This window comes from Zosterops lateralis (genome assembly GCF_965231275.1).
Source record: "Zosterops lateralis genome assembly, chromosome: 10".
Taxonomy (NCBI): Eukaryota; Metazoa; Chordata; class Aves; order Passeriformes; family Zosteropidae; genus Zosterops; species Zosterops lateralis.
Window position 1 is genome coordinate 11,862,661 of NC_139770.1, and position 18,948 is coordinate 11,881,608.

Sequence of the window (18,948 nt, forward strand, 5' to 3'; positions counted from 1 at the left end):
AAGTCACAGTCCATTTTTTCACATCAAGGCAAGTACCAACAAGACATTCAAAAGGCAAAGGTGGCCCATCTCAGGTTAACTGTGAAAACAGCATGAATATTAAAAGAATATATTTAAGACTAACATGACTGCTGTGAGCTTTTTAATTTAAGTAAAAGTCTTCACAGATACGCTTTCTTAAGAGGTACTTACCTGTCCCCAAGCCCTGGTATGTCTATTGATCACTGCCCATAAGAAACTGTACTTTATAGGAGATACTGCCTCCTTATGATTGAAACAGCTTCCTTCCTTAATCAGCATATAATCAGATATTCCCACACAGGAGAACTATAGCCCTGATTGACAAGATAGTTACAAAAATAAACCTGGGGTTTAAATATAGCTTGCTCGTCTCCCTGGAAGGTATGTAGTATTGTGTTATACAAGTCTACCATAATTTTCCTTGAATTAATATAGTCCATATTGCCCCACTGCCTTGATCGCTATCAATTAAACTGCTCACAGATTTGTGTTATACAGGGGAGCTGACAGCTACGTTGGGTGGGAATGGCAACTCGCCTTTCCTCTGCATGGACTGACTTACCATCAGTATTTCATTGGCAATTAACACGTACAGGTTTTGAGTTCACATACCAGTTGAATGCGTGATTTCCAATGCAATTGTAGAAGTGGATAGGTAAATAAGTGTGCAGGACCACACAGCTGTGTATGGGAACAAAATGCATATGCTCAACCTGAAGGGATATACGTGGATGAGATATCTCAGTGAGCAAACACACAAGCTAGCCAGGCAGGATTTAATTATCTCCTCTTTCTAGGGTGGACAGTTCAATAGCACAATACTCATTGCATTTCTTCCAATCTATCAGGATGTTCTGATGTATTAAATATGCAATGTAACGAGAGCAGAGCTCTATAGCCTTGATCTCGTTTCAGGAAAAATAAAAAAAGATTTTTTTTTTTTAAAACCCATTCTAATCATAAAATGCTTTTCATCTGTTAAAAAAACTCCCCATCGCTGACTGGCTGAAAAACACGGGACAGACCTCGTATTTATTATGCAAATCCTTAGCATTAAGAAAACAAATCACCAACTAACATCTGTCTCGCCCTAAAGGAAGATAAATTAAAAAACCGGCCACCCTTCCCTGGCTCCCTGCGCAGCGGGCCGAGCACCCCGCGGGATGGGCAGGACGCGCCTCCCGCCCGCTCCCCGCCGGTGCTGCAATGTCCCCAGCACAGCGGCAGCCTCGGCCGCCCGGCCCCGCACCAGCCCGGCCACTGCGGTCCTTCCGCCGCCGCCCCCCCGCGCCCGACCCACCTTTCCCTTCCATCGCGGAGCCTTGCGAGCGCCGGCAAGTTGCGGGAAGACGCGCACCCTCCTCAGCCGAGAGCCCGGCGGGCAGAGCCGGCGGCCGCTGCCTCGCTCCGCGGTGGGGACGGCGCTGTCACAGCCCCGGAGCTGCAAGCAAGCAAGCGGCGGGAGGGGGGGGACTGGCGTGAGCCGCCGGGCCCCCCGCAGCCCCCGCGGGTCGGGGAGCGGCGCGGAGCGGGGCGCGGCCGGGGGGGAGCGCGCGTTACCTGGGCGCCGGCGGGAGCTGTCCCTGGCCGAGCGGTGCTGCGGGGGCGAGTGGCTCCGCGGCCCGCCGCGCTGCCTGGCACCGCCCGCATGCGCGCCCCGCCCGCGCCCCGCCCCCGCACCGCGGCACCGCCGGGCCCGGCTGCGGGATCCGCGCCGCGCACCGAGCGCGGCACCCGGGCAGCGGCGGCGGCTCCGGCCGCCCCGCTCCGTCCCGCGCCCGGCGAGCGGCAGCGCTCGGCTGTTCGGCACGGGCGGCACCGATGGAAGCCCCGCGGGAGCTCGCCGGGCCGGGACCCCGCAGCCGAGCGCCCCACGGCCCCGCTGCTGCAGGAGCGCGGCCGGTCCCGCGGGTGCCCCGCAGACCCCCAGACCACAACTCCCGCCCCGGCCGGGTCAGGGAGAGCGCTCCGCTCGCCCCCAGCCTCCCCGGATCCTGCGCGCCGCGCTGAGCCCGCGCACCTGCAGACCCGGAGAGCAGCTCTCAGGAGATGCCCAGTCTCAGCTTCAGGCCTTCCTTGGATATGCTGTTTCAAGATTAATTATGCTGATTCATAAAACATCCACCTCATGGCTAGTTTATGCTTTTCCCTTTGCATCCAGCCACTGGATTTCACTCTAACTCATTAATAAAATAAGCAGTCTCCTGCTAATAAGAAGTTGATAAAACATTCATAACCAGGATCAAGTCACTTTTTTTGGAGAACGGAGAATTCACCCCGTTAGAAAGTTTCTCTACACTGGAATTACCTCAAGATTTTTTCAGATTTTTAACTTTGGTGCAATGAGGATGGTAAAACACAGTTCGATGGGTTTTTTTTTTTTTGATTTGTGCTACTGAAAAAGCAGCTCACAATATCCACTGCACTGGGAGCTGCACAAATAGAGGATAGATGGCTCCAGCACAATGTAAGTTCCTGTAAATACAGGAACAGTAACTCCTCTCTTTTACTGTTCCTTTATACATCCTGTTGTTCATATCTTCCCTTCTTACCTAGGACTGGCAAAACACTGAGTAATTACCAGGTCTCTTTCATGCTTTTCATTCTGAGCTACTGCAAACCATCCCACAGACACTACCTATGGGCATTCACATCCCAAAGCCAAACCCTGAATTTGGTTATGGAGGTGAACTACACACATCATTCCACCTTAGCACACAGCTCAGGCAGTTCAGAGCAGCACCTGCTCCAATCTCAGCTGCCACCCCCACAAGGTGCCAGGGAACTTCAGTTAGAGATGGCCTATTAGTGCAAAAGAATCAACTAGAAACAACCCAGGATGAAGACCCAGCACATAAAATTCACATTTTAACTGACTCCTATCCATTTATTAGGTCCTACACTATTGTGAAGAATGACAATAGGGGTTTTTTTAATTTCAGGACTGAAGAGTCAGGTACTGTAGGCAAGCTGTGAGTCCAACTATGCTATAGAGAGCCGATGAAGCAGAGTTAGAAAGTGAAGAAGCAACAGACATTTTCTTTGACCTTCTAGTCAAATCATCAATCTTTTCTTTGACTGATGTGGGATCCTATTTCCCTGTTGCTATATCTTTACCCACCATCAATGCCAAACTGACTCAACTACACTTCCAGAGTCAATCTGCGTGCTTTTTCTGAAAAGCAATGAAACAATGACTCATTCAAGGTCTATTAGTCCTCACTAATATTACAAAACACAATCAGATTATACATGAGAGTGCTCCACAGTTCCTCAGCCAATTTTTTATAACTCTTGGACTCAAGTTACTAACTCCCACAGATTAAAATCAGGCAAAATCTCAAAGGACATTAAAGTTCCTGGCATCTAAGTTCAAGAACAACTTTCAGCAGAAAGAAGAGTTGCAAAAAACCACCCTAACTTTTAAGGTACAGCCAGGCAGTTCACCAAGAACGCAATCTGAGGAATCATTTGTAATAGCAGGCACTGGACCAATGAAATAAGAGCCTCATTTCAAAGCTGTATACTCCCTGGAAAGCTTACAGCCATCAATAACTCAGCTTCACAGAAAAAGCTGGGAAGCAGTTCCTAGCTGAAGGCATCAAACTGAGCCCCACTGCCATGAGAAACATCAAGACCAAAAATACATAGGAAATGTATTTTTCCAGTGTTCTGACAGGATCAGCCATCATGTGCTCCCCACTGGCAAAGGTAGGTTAAGGTTTGGGGTTTTTGTGGGGGTCCTGTCAAAGGAAGGGGACATGAATTAGCTGTTCAGAGGTCTCACTCTTGGAGAGTAAGGCAAAATTAACATTTATTTTTTTGTTTTGCTTTTGAGATGTGAAGTATTTCTTCCTTTGAGGTAACAGAGGGTAGAAACATAGATCAAACAAAACACCCAAACCCACTAATCCACACATCCAATTTTCAGTCACAATTTATCAGAGCTTTCTAGGTCACATCTGGGACATCACAATTTCTCTTCCAAATCATGAAACCATCACATGCCCTGAAGATTCATGTTCTTAAAAAGCCAGCTTGAAGAGAGAAGTCTCCTTTGCTCCTTTCAAGGCTTCTCTCCTCAAAGTAAAGAAGTAAATTTAAGGGAATAAATCCAGTGAATATTTTCTGTCCCTTGCCATTTACAGGTCATCTTTCAAATTACTTATCAATAGAAAGAAATATAATACTGTCTGTGCTCTATTCTACAATAAAGTACATCCTGCATTAAAGTATCAAGCAAGCTGGACCAGCTCAAGTTAGATCACTGTTTCTTCTTTACTCCCTCAGGAAAGTCTGAGCCTACTCTGGCTTTGCAAGTATCCAGCATCAAATAACACCACACACACTAATGGCATCTCAGTAGTGCATCAAGTTCTTCCCCAAACCACAGCCAGAGAAAGCATTGCAGCACTCAGGAGCTGCAGATGTGCTGAGCCTGGAATCCTTCCTACTCACACCCTTTAGCCAGATGGAAGAAGAATCATTGAAGCACTGCTCTGCTGTATCCAAGTCCACAGGGTTGCCAGGGTTGCTTCCTTTGCATGTTCAAGCTTTGGGAGTAAGGTGGAATTATGGTACAGTTAAGAAAGTGGCTCAATCCAAGCACAAACCACCCTGTGCAGACTGTGCTTTCCCAAAATGCCTCAGCACATCCTTGGCCCCTGTCATGGCAAGGAGATGGCTATTTGGGAAAGGCAAAGTTATTCCCTCTTGATGTTAGTCCTGAGTGGTTTTTGGGGGGCTGCAAACACAGGGGTTCTTCATGGCTACCTGCACTGTTGTTTCCTCAGCCTGTGCTGCTGAAGACCTGCCCACTCCACCAGACTGACTCACTCTGAAGAGCAGAGAGCTGCCCCTCCTGCCAGGAGTGACAGAACAACGTGTAACATCTTACTGGTGGAGGCAAGAATCTACTTGATGGAGCTCAGCCTGTACAGGTGAGAGAGAAAAGCAAGGGCTCAGCTTGGCTCCTCTCACAGGGTGCTCCAGACAGAAACAAGTGTTTCGTTTGCCTTCAGCCCTTGAGGAACCTGCTGCTTCCCATCGTGGTGAAGGCTGGGCACAGCCCACTGCCTGCCCCTGTACTGTTCCATGAGCTGCTGGGTTATAAACAGCCCTGACCACAGACAGGATAAAGGCCAAGTGGCTGTTTTGGCATTGCTGCAGACTGTAAGCCCACATGATGATCATACATGGTCTCCCAGCTGCTGCTGCTCCTGCCCATCTGCTACCCTGGCACAGAGCCTCTTCTCTAGGAGGGAACCTCCATTCACGAGGGCAGAGACACCAGCCAGCCTGCAAGATTGTGCACATAGCCACACATGTTGCCATGCCTACATGGGGCACTTCTGCATGAGCCTGGAAGAGCCAGGAGGGTGCAGATTGTCAGCGCTGGGATATCATCTTCCTAGTGCCAGTTTCTGGTGATGGCCATCCAAAATGGAAACAAAGTCAGGCAAAGAGGCACAATTCCAAGGGCCAGGGACTTACTGGCTTCTATACCAAGCTCTGCACAAAACCAGCTTCACTTTCATTTCAAGAGACTGCAAATTGAGATGCCAGTGTCTCAGCCTGTCCAGAGGCCAACTTCAGCACCCAGGTAAGAGTTCCCAGCCAGAGACAGCTGCTCTCACTGCAGACAACAAAATAGCATTTGTCCTACACAATGTTTAAAGACAGTGTTTCTTAAATATGATGAACAGCTAAATCAAAGAGGAACTACACTGAGTTCTGGCCCAGGGGGAGAAGTAACTATTAACCTTGATGTTCTGTGCAAGTCTAACCTCAAAGCCAGCTGCAATGGGGAGCAAGACTCAGCTAAGTGCTTCTGGAAGTCCTTTTTTGACCTCTGAAGCATCTATCCAAAACCACCAATGGGCATTGTTAGCTGGCTGCCATCATTAGCCAGCAGAGCAGATTCCTTAAGGACAGAGAAAAAACAGCTCTGTACCACACCATGCTCAGAAGACGTTCACGTGCCATGAGCTGTGCTCAGATAAGCACAAGCCAGAGCAGCAGGTTCCAAGAAAGTAGGCCATGACACAGCAGCAGCAGGAAGGACCTCTAACACTACTGAGAAACAAAGAACACAATGCAGGGAAAGAAGAGTAAACACAGACCAGAAGTTTTTAATAATATAGGTAGAGAAAAATACAAAAAAAATTCTACAAGCTGTAATCCATTATCCTGAGAATGAGGTATATGACTTCTGATTATGAGCAAAACCCAAATGATTACTGCATCATCAGCTGATGTCACCTCCTTACATCACCCAAGTAGTTGCTAGAAGCAGAGCAAGTGCATTAGGAGCTGGTGTGTGAAATAAAGACCAAAGTAAGCCACAACCTTTGAGCTAGCTCAGAGTTTAATTACATAAAATTATTGATTAAATGTTGTTGAGATTAATCAGTCAGTGTTATATTAATAAAGGAAAAAGCACTAATGTCACAAAAGTACCAAAACAAAGGAGAGGGTTTGCAATTACTTGCTAGTAAGTCAAAAGTTACTATGGAAGATAATCATAGATGAGAAAACCATCCTGTTACTGACATGGAGAAAGTTCCTTTTGAGCACCAGCTTTCTTCTGCTACTATTCTTCATAACCATCAGTATGGACCCATTTACACTAACAAGACCATTGATGTTGATTTTAATGGTTAAATCTGACACAGAGAGCTCAATTCCCAATTTTAGTTTTCTGTGAGGTTCTGAGCACCCCAAGCTCACCAAAATCTATGGAAGGCGGAAGTTGTTCTCAGTCCTTGCAGCAAAATGCTTTGTGTTTTCAGGGCTAACTCTCAGATCCTCTGAGCCCCAGTCCAGGTTTCTGGTAACTCAGTATAGTAAATAACTTTGTCAGCTATTCCACCAGATGGGACAGGAAGGAAGGTCTGAAGTCAGGTTGTTCTATCATTATGAAAGCTTAAGAATTTCATGTAAGTAGATAAAACATGAAAATTAGCTGCTGAATGGAGCTCCTTAAGCTCTAGTCTCTTTTTGACTTGATTAGAAAAGGTAATTACATGCATTTGGAATTTACGCAAGGTAAAAATCTTTACAGGGCAGAGGCAGGAAAGAGCTTCCTGCTGACAGCGCAGCCCTCCTAAGAGCCAGGTGCTTGGATGCCTGCAGACAATAGACTATTCACCTTAAAATCCTGTTCAGCTATGTCTATTTCCTACAATTAGGAAAAAAAATACTATTAGCTTTGCTCATTGCTAATCTACAGCCATCAGCATTGAGTAGCATTCACATTCTTTATCTGCTATTTCAAGAAATCATGGAGAGCTGACCTCTGCCACGGCCCAGAAAGCAATTCCTATCCCATAGGAGCCATTTCTAGAAGATCCATTCATGGATCTCTGCCCTCAGATACCACAGTCCTGAGATATCCCCAAAAGTGGCTATTCAATGCCAACTGACAACCCCCAAAATCCTAAGCATGTGTCAGACTGCTCCAGTGACCCTGCTGTAAGGGACAACAGAGCCCTGAGCATAAAGAGTCATCTCCTATCCAGTTCCAACATCTTTTTCCATTTGTCTGTGTTTACCCTGTTCATTTTAATGCTATGTTTTCCAGAATGTTAGAAAATAACAAATGCAATAAAACCCGCAGAGCCAGGGCTATTATCATCAGTGTATTCATAGTGCAGCTTTTCCATGCCTCAGGGACTTGGATGTCTGTGATATTTCAGGCTGAAACTCAGTTTGTTCAAATACAAGAGACAAATGAGCACTGCTTGAAACCAGCGCCACTGACAGCCTTTTGGCTGGACCAGTTCAGAGCTTAAACTCCTCTTGGCCTGTGTCATGAAAAATAGTGAGAAACAAAATTCAAACAAAAGTGAGAAGCACAATAGAAAAGGCAAAGAGGAGTGAAGGAGGGAAAATGACAAAAGCAGAGGGCAATCCTAAATAAACAAACTCTCACTTGAAAGAATAGCAAGAAGAGTCTTTAGGAGTGAAGCTCTTCACTGGGGAGTTCAGCTGCCTCACCCATCTGTACAACCAAACCTCATGCCTTTAAGCCAAGCCTTGCAAAGCATGACTGCTTAGAAGGAGCTCAGCAAGTATAACTCTCCTTTCTAAACATTGCAGCAGCACTTTCAAAGTAACACTTAAATATAAATGTAAAAAATCATGGAAACTCAAGAAAGAATCTGGAATTGCATACAATGTAGCCAGCAAGTAACTTCAATCCTGTTCATTCTACAGCAGTTCCCCTGTTCTCTGCTCTTTTGCAGACCGTTCAGCAAAGGAGGAAGCGAGACTGAGATAATGAGCAGCATTTGTAACCTGCTGCCTGTTCGATGTTCAAATAGACTGCAGCAAGTGTAGCTCTGAGTCTGAAGAGCCGCATGCTCCTGGGAAGAGTCTTCCCTTATTCTACAGAGCTTAACACATGTCAAGTATGAGAGGTTGATTTTCCCATCAAGGAGAGATGTCCAAAGGTTTGAGAGGCATTTTCAAGAACCAAGACTTGAAAGCACTCTACGCCTAGGTGAGATCCGAAAGGCTCCTATCTCTCTGCCCATCTTCCACCCTTGCCTCTGAAGATCCTGCTGTGGCCCAGAAGCCTTGGAATTGCAGTTTTTTAGCTGTCAGTACTAGAACACACCTGCCATGCAGACCAGAGCCAGCCATAACAGCTAAGCCACACTGTCCAGGAGCACAGTTCCTGCCACTGCCCATCCCAGCCATGCCCAAAGCTGATATCCTTTGGTTCCAGGAGGGTCAGAATGGAATCACTATTGCCCTTTCCCAGAATCTCATTTTCTACTGTACATAAAATTAGCCTTTTCTGCCCAGCATTTCTTAGCTGACTGATGAGGAAAAAGTATTTCTGTTTCTTAGTCAAAGTGGTTACCCTTTAAAACTTAAATATCAGAACTAAGCAGCAGCTTCAGCAAACAGTGCTAAGAGGACATTCCTCTCTTGTCAGAGGACCAGCTGCACAGATACTGAATAATGAGAAAAAAACCAAACAGAAATCCCTTGGGCATGTTTATAGTATTTGCTGCATTAGGGGTCAGGTTTGTAGAACACCAACTCCAAGAGATATTTCTTCTGGGCTAGGGAAAGGATTACCTTGAAATCAGCACTCAGCAGAGACAAAGAAACCTGAGATCACTGTCACCAAGAAGGAAAAACTGTGTCAGTAAGAGAAAAAGGTTTGTGGGGTGTAGGAGAAGTATGCATTAAAATAGCTGTGACCTGAGAATCCAGTGCCATTTTCAAGTTGTGCGACACACACACTGAGGGCCGTACAGTGACACTGGAAAAGCAGGAATGGAGTGGAGGTGAAGGGACACTGAAAAGCTCTGATTGAAGCAAATACCTGGATCTACATAGGGACCTTCCAGATCTTCCTCTCGCCTCCTGTTTTCAGACTAAGGAGAGGGGACAAGGCAACCACAAAGGCAATTTACTGCTTGGATTAGATCAGTCAAATACGATGTAAAGGGAGAAGAGAAAGAGCCCAAGGACAGAGTGATATAGGACACTTGAACAAATTTAGATTGGAAAAGGCCAAAGGGAAAGACAGCATCCTCCAAGGAACTTTGTGGATAACAGCCTAGGAAGGGAAGAACAGAGGAGTAACATCCCAAGTGATAAGAGTAAGGACATGAGAGGAAAGAAGGGCTGGCTGATGAAGGCACTTTGCAAGTCAAGGTGCAGTATTTAGAGAAACATGTGGGGGTTTGAATAGCAAGTTTGTTTTTTAAGGAAAAGCTGCCAGAAGAGAGGGTGGGCTGAAGGGAAAGAATAACAGCATGGATAGGAATAGATATAAGGAGTCTGGAAGATGGGAGAAGGTGCTGGTGCTCACACCCAAAAGACAAGGACAAGAAAGAAGAGCATATCATCTTGCATTTCTTTTTAAATGTAAAAGAAGTAGAAAAGATTTTGGTCAGAAAAATAAATGAAGGCAGAGGAGGACGGTTTGAACTGACTCAAGGTGGCAGGAAGCCAGTTGTGACTGAATCCCATGCCAACAAGAAAGTTAGAGAAGGAAAGCTATTTAGTCAGCAAGGTGGCAAAACTGAAAAAGTTTAGCATACTCAACATGGCAATATGGTTTGAGACCCTTCAAGTAACAGCAGCAGAAGCCCAGATTAGAGTGAACAAGGAGTGGGAACCAACAAGTGCCACACTACAGTGGAGAAGACAAGAGGTTCAGGATGAGAGGAGATCAGCTGCAGCAAACAAGACCGACGGCAAGGAAACAAGAAGATGCAATGTCGAGGCTGAGAACACTAGAAACACTAGAAAGTGATGGGATGTGCCACCAAATGGGGGGCAGGAAAAAAAAAATAAAGTTAGCAAGTGGGAAAAGCAGAAGAGCAATGGAATTGCTTTCCTGTCAGCATCAAGAAAGCACTATCAAAGGGTTCCAAATTAAAAGCATTTGCTAGAAACCATGCTTGATCCTGACGATTTCCCACATCATGAGTATGTCAGCAACAAAATAGCATCCTCAGTGCAGGGGTCAGAGCCCCACTCTAAGGTGCCAGCCCCGGGCAGGAGTGACGCTGAACTCCCCGGGCCAGTGCGTGCAGGCTCCTTCCTCCCGAGGCAGATCCCAGGCTGCGTGCTCCAGCCAAGCAGTCTCCCCCGTTCCCCGGCTGCAGCCCTCCTACGTGCACGAAGCGCTGCAATTCTGGCATCTGCACAAAGACACGAGCCACATTTGCCACATGAAGGGAAGGCTCATCTCCCTGCCCGCTGCCACCTGCTATTCCTCCCCTTCCCGCAGCACCCATTCATTTCTGTTTTGTTTCTTGGGGTTTTTGTTTTTTTTTTTTTTTTTTTTTTTTTTTTTTTTTTTGTTTCCCCCCTCCTACTCCTCCTACCCCCCCTGCGTTTTCCACCGCTGCAGAGCCTCCGGAGCCGCCAGGCACAGCAGAGCGCCCTGGGGCGCCACGGCGGGACCTGGAGCGACCGAGCCCGGCCCGAGGGAGAGGAAGGGAGCCCTCAGCGCCCCAGCCCGACCTGAGGGAAGGGAGCCCTCAGCGCCCCAGTCCGGACCCGAGGGAAGAGAAGGGAGCCCTCAGCGCCCCAGTCCGGCCTGAGGGAAGGGAGCCCGCAGTGCTCCGGCCCCAAGGGAAGGAAAGGCAGCCCGCAGTGCCCCGGCCTGGCCTGAGGGAAGGGAGCCCTCAGTGCCCCAGCCCAGCCGGAGGGAAGGGAGCCCTCAGTGCCCCAGCCCAGCCTGAGGGAAGGGAGCCCTCAGTGCCCCAGCCCAGCCTGAGGGAAGGGAGCCCTCAGTGCCCCAGCCCAGCCTGAGGGAAGGGAGCCCTCAGTGCCCCAGCCCAGCCTGAGGGAAGGGTAAAGAGCCCGCAGCGCCCCGGTCCGGCCCTGAGGGAAGGGAAAAGAACCCGCAGTGCCCCAGCTCAGCCTGAGGGAAGGGAAAAGAATCCGCAGTGCCCCAGCTCAGCCTGAGGGAAGGGAAGGGAGCCCGCAGCTCCCCGGGCCGGCCCCGAGGGAAGAGAAGGAAAGGGAAGGGAAGGGAAAAGAGCCCTCAGCCCCCGCGGGCTCCCGAGGCCGCACGCGTCGCCGCCCTCTCCCGGCGGGATCGGGAATTCCCGGGCCCGGCGGCAGATCCGCACCGAGGATCCCCAGCCTCGCCTCGACAGCCCCCGAGAGCCGCGGGGCTGCCCAGGGCACAGAGCCGATACCTCCTCCGGGTGCTCTAAATGCGTATTGGCACTTCTCAAATGCCTTTCCGATAAATCACATACAGGCACCGTGGTAAATTGTGACACTCGGCTGTGCATGGAGCTGCTCCAAGCACACCCATTATCCCAAATCCTAAGGTGCAATTATCCCTCGGTAAGAATCTGCTTAGCTACTAGAGCCAAGCTCATTCAGTACACGGAGAAAGTTGCTTGTTTATTTTCCATTTAGAAGTTCGTATTTCCACATGCATCTTTGGGTGGGTCTCACAATTAATTTCTGGTGGGGGAGCTAAGTAAACTGGGTACCAGTTCCTCTGTAGGACCTGGTGCTCCAGGTGTCAGGAACCTAAATCCCTGCCTTTTAGCCCAAATTCAGTAACAAGCACACAGCCTCTCTTTTAGGCACTACTACCAACACATGCCCAGGCAGCTTCTTTCCCAACACACCATGAGAGAACCTTTGCCAGAGATGGGATCAGGACATGGATCATTTCACCCAGCTCTCCTGCAGCAGCAGGCAAGGAGTCCTGCCTCAGCTGAAATCATCTGCTCCTCTTATTGGACTGGATCATTCCCTTTACCATCTCAATTTGTTTAAGTTGGCAGCACATAACAGCTCCCTCACACATGCACTTGGTGAGAATTCAAAGAAAGCAAATGCAAGGATCTCTGTAGCCCCCAAACTGCTTGATAACCAACTTCTCACTTACAAATTGTGAGAAACACCAGGAGACTCCCATTGCAATGTCAGTGACAACAGAGCACAACCACACATGTTTATTTATTTAACTGCATTAGAGATATTGCCACAAACAAGGAGTTCCAAGTGCTACAGATGCACGAGGGGGCAATCACCCATTATTTCTGCCTGATCCTAGCCTTGCAATCCCCATCCTGATTAAATTACTGAGGGCAGGATTATCAGCAGGATAATCAGTTGCAGTGTCTAATCTGGATAACCCAGCATTACTGGGCCTAACGACACAGGATTTCACTGACCACCCAGCCAGGGCATTCCAGAGCATTACATCTCATTTTCACCACTTAAAGGATTCAAAACACCCCAGAGACTTGTGCAGAGGGGAAAGCTAAGGAACATAATCACAATTTCAGTCAAATGCAGTAGTGTTTGGATAACTGCTATATTTCCAAGAACTCCCAGAACCAGGATTTCAGAGAAGTCACTTATCTGAACAACACACTGTGTATTTACAAGCTTCAGAATCTACACCTTTGAGTTTTTAATAAAGCCTCAAGTTGTCAACCCATCTGTTAGGAGCAGCTACATGCAGCTTCATCTGTCTCAAAGCAATGGCACTGTCCAAATAGCTTTTTTTGGTCTGGATGCCTCCCCTTGACCCTCCTCCAGGTTTTCCATTTCCTTGGCCTTAGCCTTGCCAAATAACATATGTGCTTGTAGGCAACCATGAAACCTCCTGAGAGTGGTATCCTGAGGATAGGGACAAGTTCTGGAAATAAGAATTGTCTTATACTTTGAGGATTTTGATATTACAATTGTCAAAATTTCTTACTTATCACCTGCATATAATTGTTCACCCACAGTCTCACTTCCCCTCAGCCAAGACTTTCCTCCCTGTGGTTCTACAAGTTTCTCATTCTGGAACAGAAGGTAGGACCTTAGTGATGTTCTGAAAAAAAAAGATTCAGCTTTGGGAATCTGAACTCACTTGGCTCTCATTGCACAGCAAGCAGGGTTTTTGTTCAGTAACAAAATGGCCTGGACAGGGCACAAAGACAGAAACTGAACCTGATCTTTCACCTAGTCCTCCATTGTTCACAGACAGCATGAGAGGGTATTTTAAAATCTCTTCTGATGATCTGCACAGCCTGAACTCCTGTTCTGCTCAAAAAATGAAACACTTTGAGGCTTTCATCACCTTATCAAAGTCCCTGGTGGCCCCTGCCTGCCCTCCTATGAAGAGTTTGATCTCCTTTTAGGAAGAGGATAAAGCTGTCCTTGAGCAAAGCTGCTTTTCAGTGAAGTATTGTGCTGTTTTTGTGAGAACATCACACACCTCCAGGTGTCCCTCAAACATGTATCCCTCAATAGTTCCAGCTCAGATTTTTTCCAAGCAGCTCACAGAAAACAGACTGTAGGTATCTGACTTGTGTTTGAAGGGCACATTAGAAACGTGCTTCATGGAAGAGATGTCTAGATTACATTTCTGATGCTGCATAACTGTGTGCGTCCATCTTATCTCCAATTACAAGGGCAAATAGGAAAAAGAGGACTGGGAAGGAAGAAGTTGAGCTGAGAACAAATGAAAGCATTGCTAGCTGCCTTCAGTTCATATTCACTGCCAAAAGCAAGGTCATGCAATACTATCTCCCTGCATTGTTAAAAATCTCAAAGGTAAAAGGATACTATCATTTCAAGAATAAAAATGGCTGCATGAAACAACCTTATCTCCCATAAGGGATGATGACTTTTTACCCAGGATAGCCACATCCTACAGCAATTACAAAAATACCCAAGATCTAAAGCATCACTGCTGATTTAGCTCATCTCCACACAGAAATCAACAGCTCTCATTCACTAAGCATCAGGGATAGGAAACAGGAACAGCAACTGGCTGAGTCAGACACCCAGAAGGAAGCACATTTATGGTGAGAATGTTCATCATGCACTTATACCCCCCAGGTAAAACAAAAGTAGATAAAGAAACACCCTTCCCATTCAGTGTTCACATTCAGCCAGAGGTTGGAATATAGAGAAAAGAGAAACTCCCATTCTACCATCTGTAATGGAAAACGGTAGGAAAAGGCAGTTGTCAGAGCCTTGTAGGAGGGACAGCAGAGGCAAAAGAAGGTGGTGGCTTTTCTTTTCAAACTCTATGATTAAAATTCCAAAATTGAGAACTCTGACTTCTGCCCATTTCCACTGATGTACTACTCAGGCTATGCAGAGAGAAACAACAATGAACCTACCACCTGAAATTCTTACTTCAGGGCAAACAGAATGAGCCTCTCAAGCTGCAAGCACTTGGTGGATTTGTTTCTTTGGAGTTTTGTTTACATTTTTAGCAAGTTACCCATAGGGAAGCTTTCCCTTGGCTCCACACCCTCAAGATAAGTCACATGAGGGTTTCACTAAGAAATGAGACAGCAGCTTCTCTCATCTCCATGTCTAGAATCAGCTGAGATAGACAGTATAACCAGACCCCTTAGCTATGCCCACAGGCAAGGAGAGCTGGAACAACAGGATAGGAATTGTGGTATAAACAACACTTCCACAGAACAGGACTTAGTTTTCTCAGGCCATTCTTTTTTTTTTTTTTTTTTCTTTAAGAAAGGTAGAGAAATGAGGTCGTTTAGCATGCTGAGGAATTATAGCCTTTAAAATACAACAAGCGAAAATCAGGCTGCATTGCACAGTTTCTGCTTTTAAAAAATCTGAAGACATCGTGAAGTAAGGGCTCTGATAATATAGCCTGGGACACTTACGCATTACCATTAAAAAGTACACCCGTAGTCTGCTGAGAACTCTCACGTTGCTTGGGTCAGTGAAGTCACTCCTGCAGGCATTTCAGGCAGGGGCAATCCAAAGTCAACCTGCAGGCAGCACAGTCCTCAAGTAAGGAAATAAACAAGCTACTGAGTTTACTTGATCAAGAGATCTTAGGGCCCAGCTGGGCAAACCCTATGCTTCACAGCAGGCACCCTGCAAGGCAAACAGCCCTCACCTCAAGCACCCATTCTGAGCAGAAACAGGGCTCACAGACACACCTGCACCCAAACTGCACTGAGTGAGCCTCTGGAGGACAAATGCAAAGCACATGGACCACAACACTTTGCAGGCTCCCTCAGCTGACACTGTCAAAGAATGCACCTTAACAGCAATTTGAAACATAAGTCAAGGGAACACTTTACCTTCTCTCTGTGACACCTCACAAGGATTTACAACCACTTATAAGCACCTACTAATGTCTAACTTACTAGTGATAGCAGCAAACAAAGCTGACTGTGTGCCAGGATATTTCTTTCTTTCCATTCTGACCACACAATTCCCACACAGGGAAGTCTGCAGGCTGAGCAGTGTAACCACACAGGGAACCAACACCTTCAGACAACTCAAGCCCAGCAGGCTTTTCGAAGGCTTCTTGCCTTCAAACAACTCACTCCTGCTCAGCTCTCCCCAAACCAGACTTCTCCAGAGAGCACATCTGGAAGGCAATCACACTAACTTCTTGTTCTGTTTCCTTTATCATTTCCTAAGGAAAGGGCAGGCAGCAGGACAGTTACTGCTTCAAATTCCCAGAACATTGCCTCAGGCTCTCTAGGCACCCCAGCTCCTAGCATACACAAGCAATCCCTGGCCTTTCATCTCACTCAGCTCACAAGGTTGCTCACAGCTTTGCTGTAATCTCTAGATAAGAGGAAATGGAGAAGAAAGGCAAGCACATGCCTCTACCAAAATGAGAGTTCACCTTTTCCACCATTTCACAGCTCAAGATCTATCCCCTCTAAGACCACAATGTCTGCCTGAAGCTCAGAGACCAGACTCAGGACACAGAGCTGCTTTTTACACTGTGCACAGACTCACACCAGTACTACATAAAAGCTCACTTACTTCCCCATCCATCACTGACCTTCCTCTGACTGCAGCCCTCAGCCACTCACCTTCACAGCACAGAGACCTTCCCCCAACAGGGCCTTCCTAATACCCCTCTTTTCTTCTTTATAACCTTGCTAATGCCCCTCACCTGGGCTGCTGCTGTGCCCAGCCTTGCTGAGCAATCCCTGCCCTGTGCTGGGACCAGCTCCAGCTGGGAAGGGTGAACCAGGTGTGCCATGAAGGTCAGGGCTGCCCTGCAGAAAGAAATAAGAAAACTAAGGGTTTTTTTCTCCTTCTAATCCACTTTTCTGTGTGTGACAGAGGGAGAAGGAGGTCAGTACTTCAATTGTTCCATCTTACAGATGGAATAAGATGGTGATCCCAGACCCTCAGGGCCTGCCTGTCATAACAGTGGTCTCCCTCCACGTGTCACCAGTGTGTTCAGAGCAGATGAATTGGTTTTCAGCATGAGCACATTCCAGATCCAGACACTGGCACTCCTGAAGACATGCAGCTCCAGTTAGGCTGATGTGAGCAGCAGGTTCTTGGCTCCATGAGCAGTCAGGTCCAGTTCCAGGCTGAGGGGCTGGTTAGTGGCTGGCAATGCTGGGTGCAGTGTGGCAGGGCTTAGGAGCTACACAGGAGGAGATGTAACAGCCAATGCACTAGTTCTGCCCAGAGCTGAGTTGGGGACATGTACCTGCTTTGGTCAGAATCAAGAGAGGAACTGGAATGCACTAAGCAGATGAGGGGGTAGAACCCAGTGAACAGTGTCCTGAGAGGCTTGAAGATAGCCCAGGATAGCTCATCTGTCCTCGAGTGTGTGAGCAACAGATATTTATCCCAAAAAAAGAGGTGCTCTTTTCTTAATTTTGGCTGCAACTATTCTCTCCAGATTCAGAAACTCTATTTTTTCCCCATAAGATACACAAACCACAAAAAATAGGGGAAATATTGGGAATTATTTAGGAAATAGTGGACTCCTGTTCCTTTGCTTGTTTGAGCAGGTGTGCTCTCTGGTGAGAGGTAGGGTTTGCATAAGGAACATTAAAGCCGCACTTAACAGTTTCAGCTGCTGCATTTGCACTATCGATTGGCACCATTCAAGCCCAGCTTTAATGCCTGACAGCAGACATAAGCTATGAGGCAGCTATGTCCCTACTGGGAGCAATGATATATTATCACTCTCTTTGAATGAACCTGGAGAAGTACTATACATATTTAACAGAAAGTCCTGTCTCTAACTGACTGCAAAGGAATTTCAGGGGTAGCAGAAGTGCAAACCAACATAGCCTCTCTGTGACTAGACTGAAAATCAGGCACTAAAAGTGAGTTATGCATACAGGAGATTATTTTACAAACACATTCATTAATTCATGTTGCTATTCTGTCCTCATGCTCCTCTCTTCATCTTTTCAATTCAGGTTGGCAAATGTGGACATTTGCTGAAGTACTACATGTAAAATTGACGACAGCAGATCTCCTCCCCATCATCATCCTGATCTCAAAATAACGCCTTTTCCTGCCAGATGTGTGAAGGGACAAGACTATAGGCAGATGAGATGAGAAGGTTATTTCCAGTAAGAACTGTGAGGCTGCAACTCTGCTGTGAGACATTACCTAGCTTTGCTAGCAGAGTGGATGTTTCCTATGTGGCAAATGCCATGCAGTTGAGAGATACCCAAGCTGGCTCTAAAAGAGCTCTTCCCAGAAATGGGAGCTACTTGTGGTCTCGGTTAATGCTGTGGAAGGAGAGAGCAGGTCAGTACAGGGCTGCCTTACCTGGAAAACCTGGGCTGGTCCCGTGTGGGGCTGTGCTCTTCAGGTGCTCAATGTCTCCAGGAAAAGATCCAGGTGTTGTCTCTAAGCCAAGCACAGAGGGCTGGGAGGGGAGGCAGACACAGCCCATCCCCTCCTGGCTGCCAATGGCCCTTGGCTCCCAGACGGAGCTCCTTGGGTTCACAGGGTGCCTTGTCAAGGGAAGTGCTCAGTGAGAGAGTGGTAACTATTGAAGGAGAAATGGCATTTGGATCTAAAGGACTTTTCTGCAGCCAGGCCAGAGGAATACATGTGGTTACTCTGGGCTCAGGCAGCCCCTAGGGTGAGTTATTATATGACAGTGGCATTAAACAGGTCCCTGAGGGACCAGGGCTGTCCCCACAAGCACCAGCAGTGCTGGGGCGTGACTCAGATGTCTAAATACCTCACTGGTCCCTTAGATCTCAGATCTGTTTATACAGATAGTCACATTAACTCGGTTCTTTGTGATAAATAAATCCCACCCCAGTCATAAACCATGGCAGTTCATAACCCCCTCAGCTTTGTGCCAAGATACATTCCATTCACCAAGGCAGGTGCAGCTGCACAGCTGCAGTTATTCATGGCTGAAAGGAAAGGTGAGCAGTCAACAGGATATGGGACAGCTGTGAGCCACAGAGACACAACACCTCCAACCTACTGACTGCTCTGCTGGGCTGAACCCAGAGCCCATCACAGGGACTGGTGGCTGTAGCTGTCCCCAACACCTCCAGACCACACCTGAGACCTCTCCTGCCTGAGCCTGGGTGTGAAGGAATTGGGGGAGCAGGAAAGGCAAGCCAGGCAGGATCTGGGCTGCAAACATCATGCAGATCTCCTGCCACATTGCATGGGAGTTACTGAACATGCTTCATC

General features: G+C 47.4%; 1 protein-coding gene across 2 annotated transcripts in view; it reads right to left on the bottom strand.

The window, feature by feature from the left end:
• The window catches only part of FGF12 (fibroblast growth factor 12), a gene marked incomplete at its 5' end in the record, with an annotated part of 231,623 nt that extends 215,255 nt beyond the window's left edge, over window positions 1–16,368 (bottom strand). Inside the window, one exon of one of the 2 annotated variants that reach the window (XM_083868659.1) lies at window positions 16,310–16,368. Coding sequence is in view for 1 of the 2 variants with exons in the window: in XM_083868658.1 (XP_083724784.1) it covers window positions 1,322–1,334 (13 nt within the window). Of the gene's footprint in view, window positions 1–1,321; window positions 1,402–16,309 lie in introns of those variants that run through there. The other variant, XM_083868658.1, reaches the window with a different exon arrangement.
• Window positions 16,369–18,948: the final 2,580 nt, after the last annotated feature.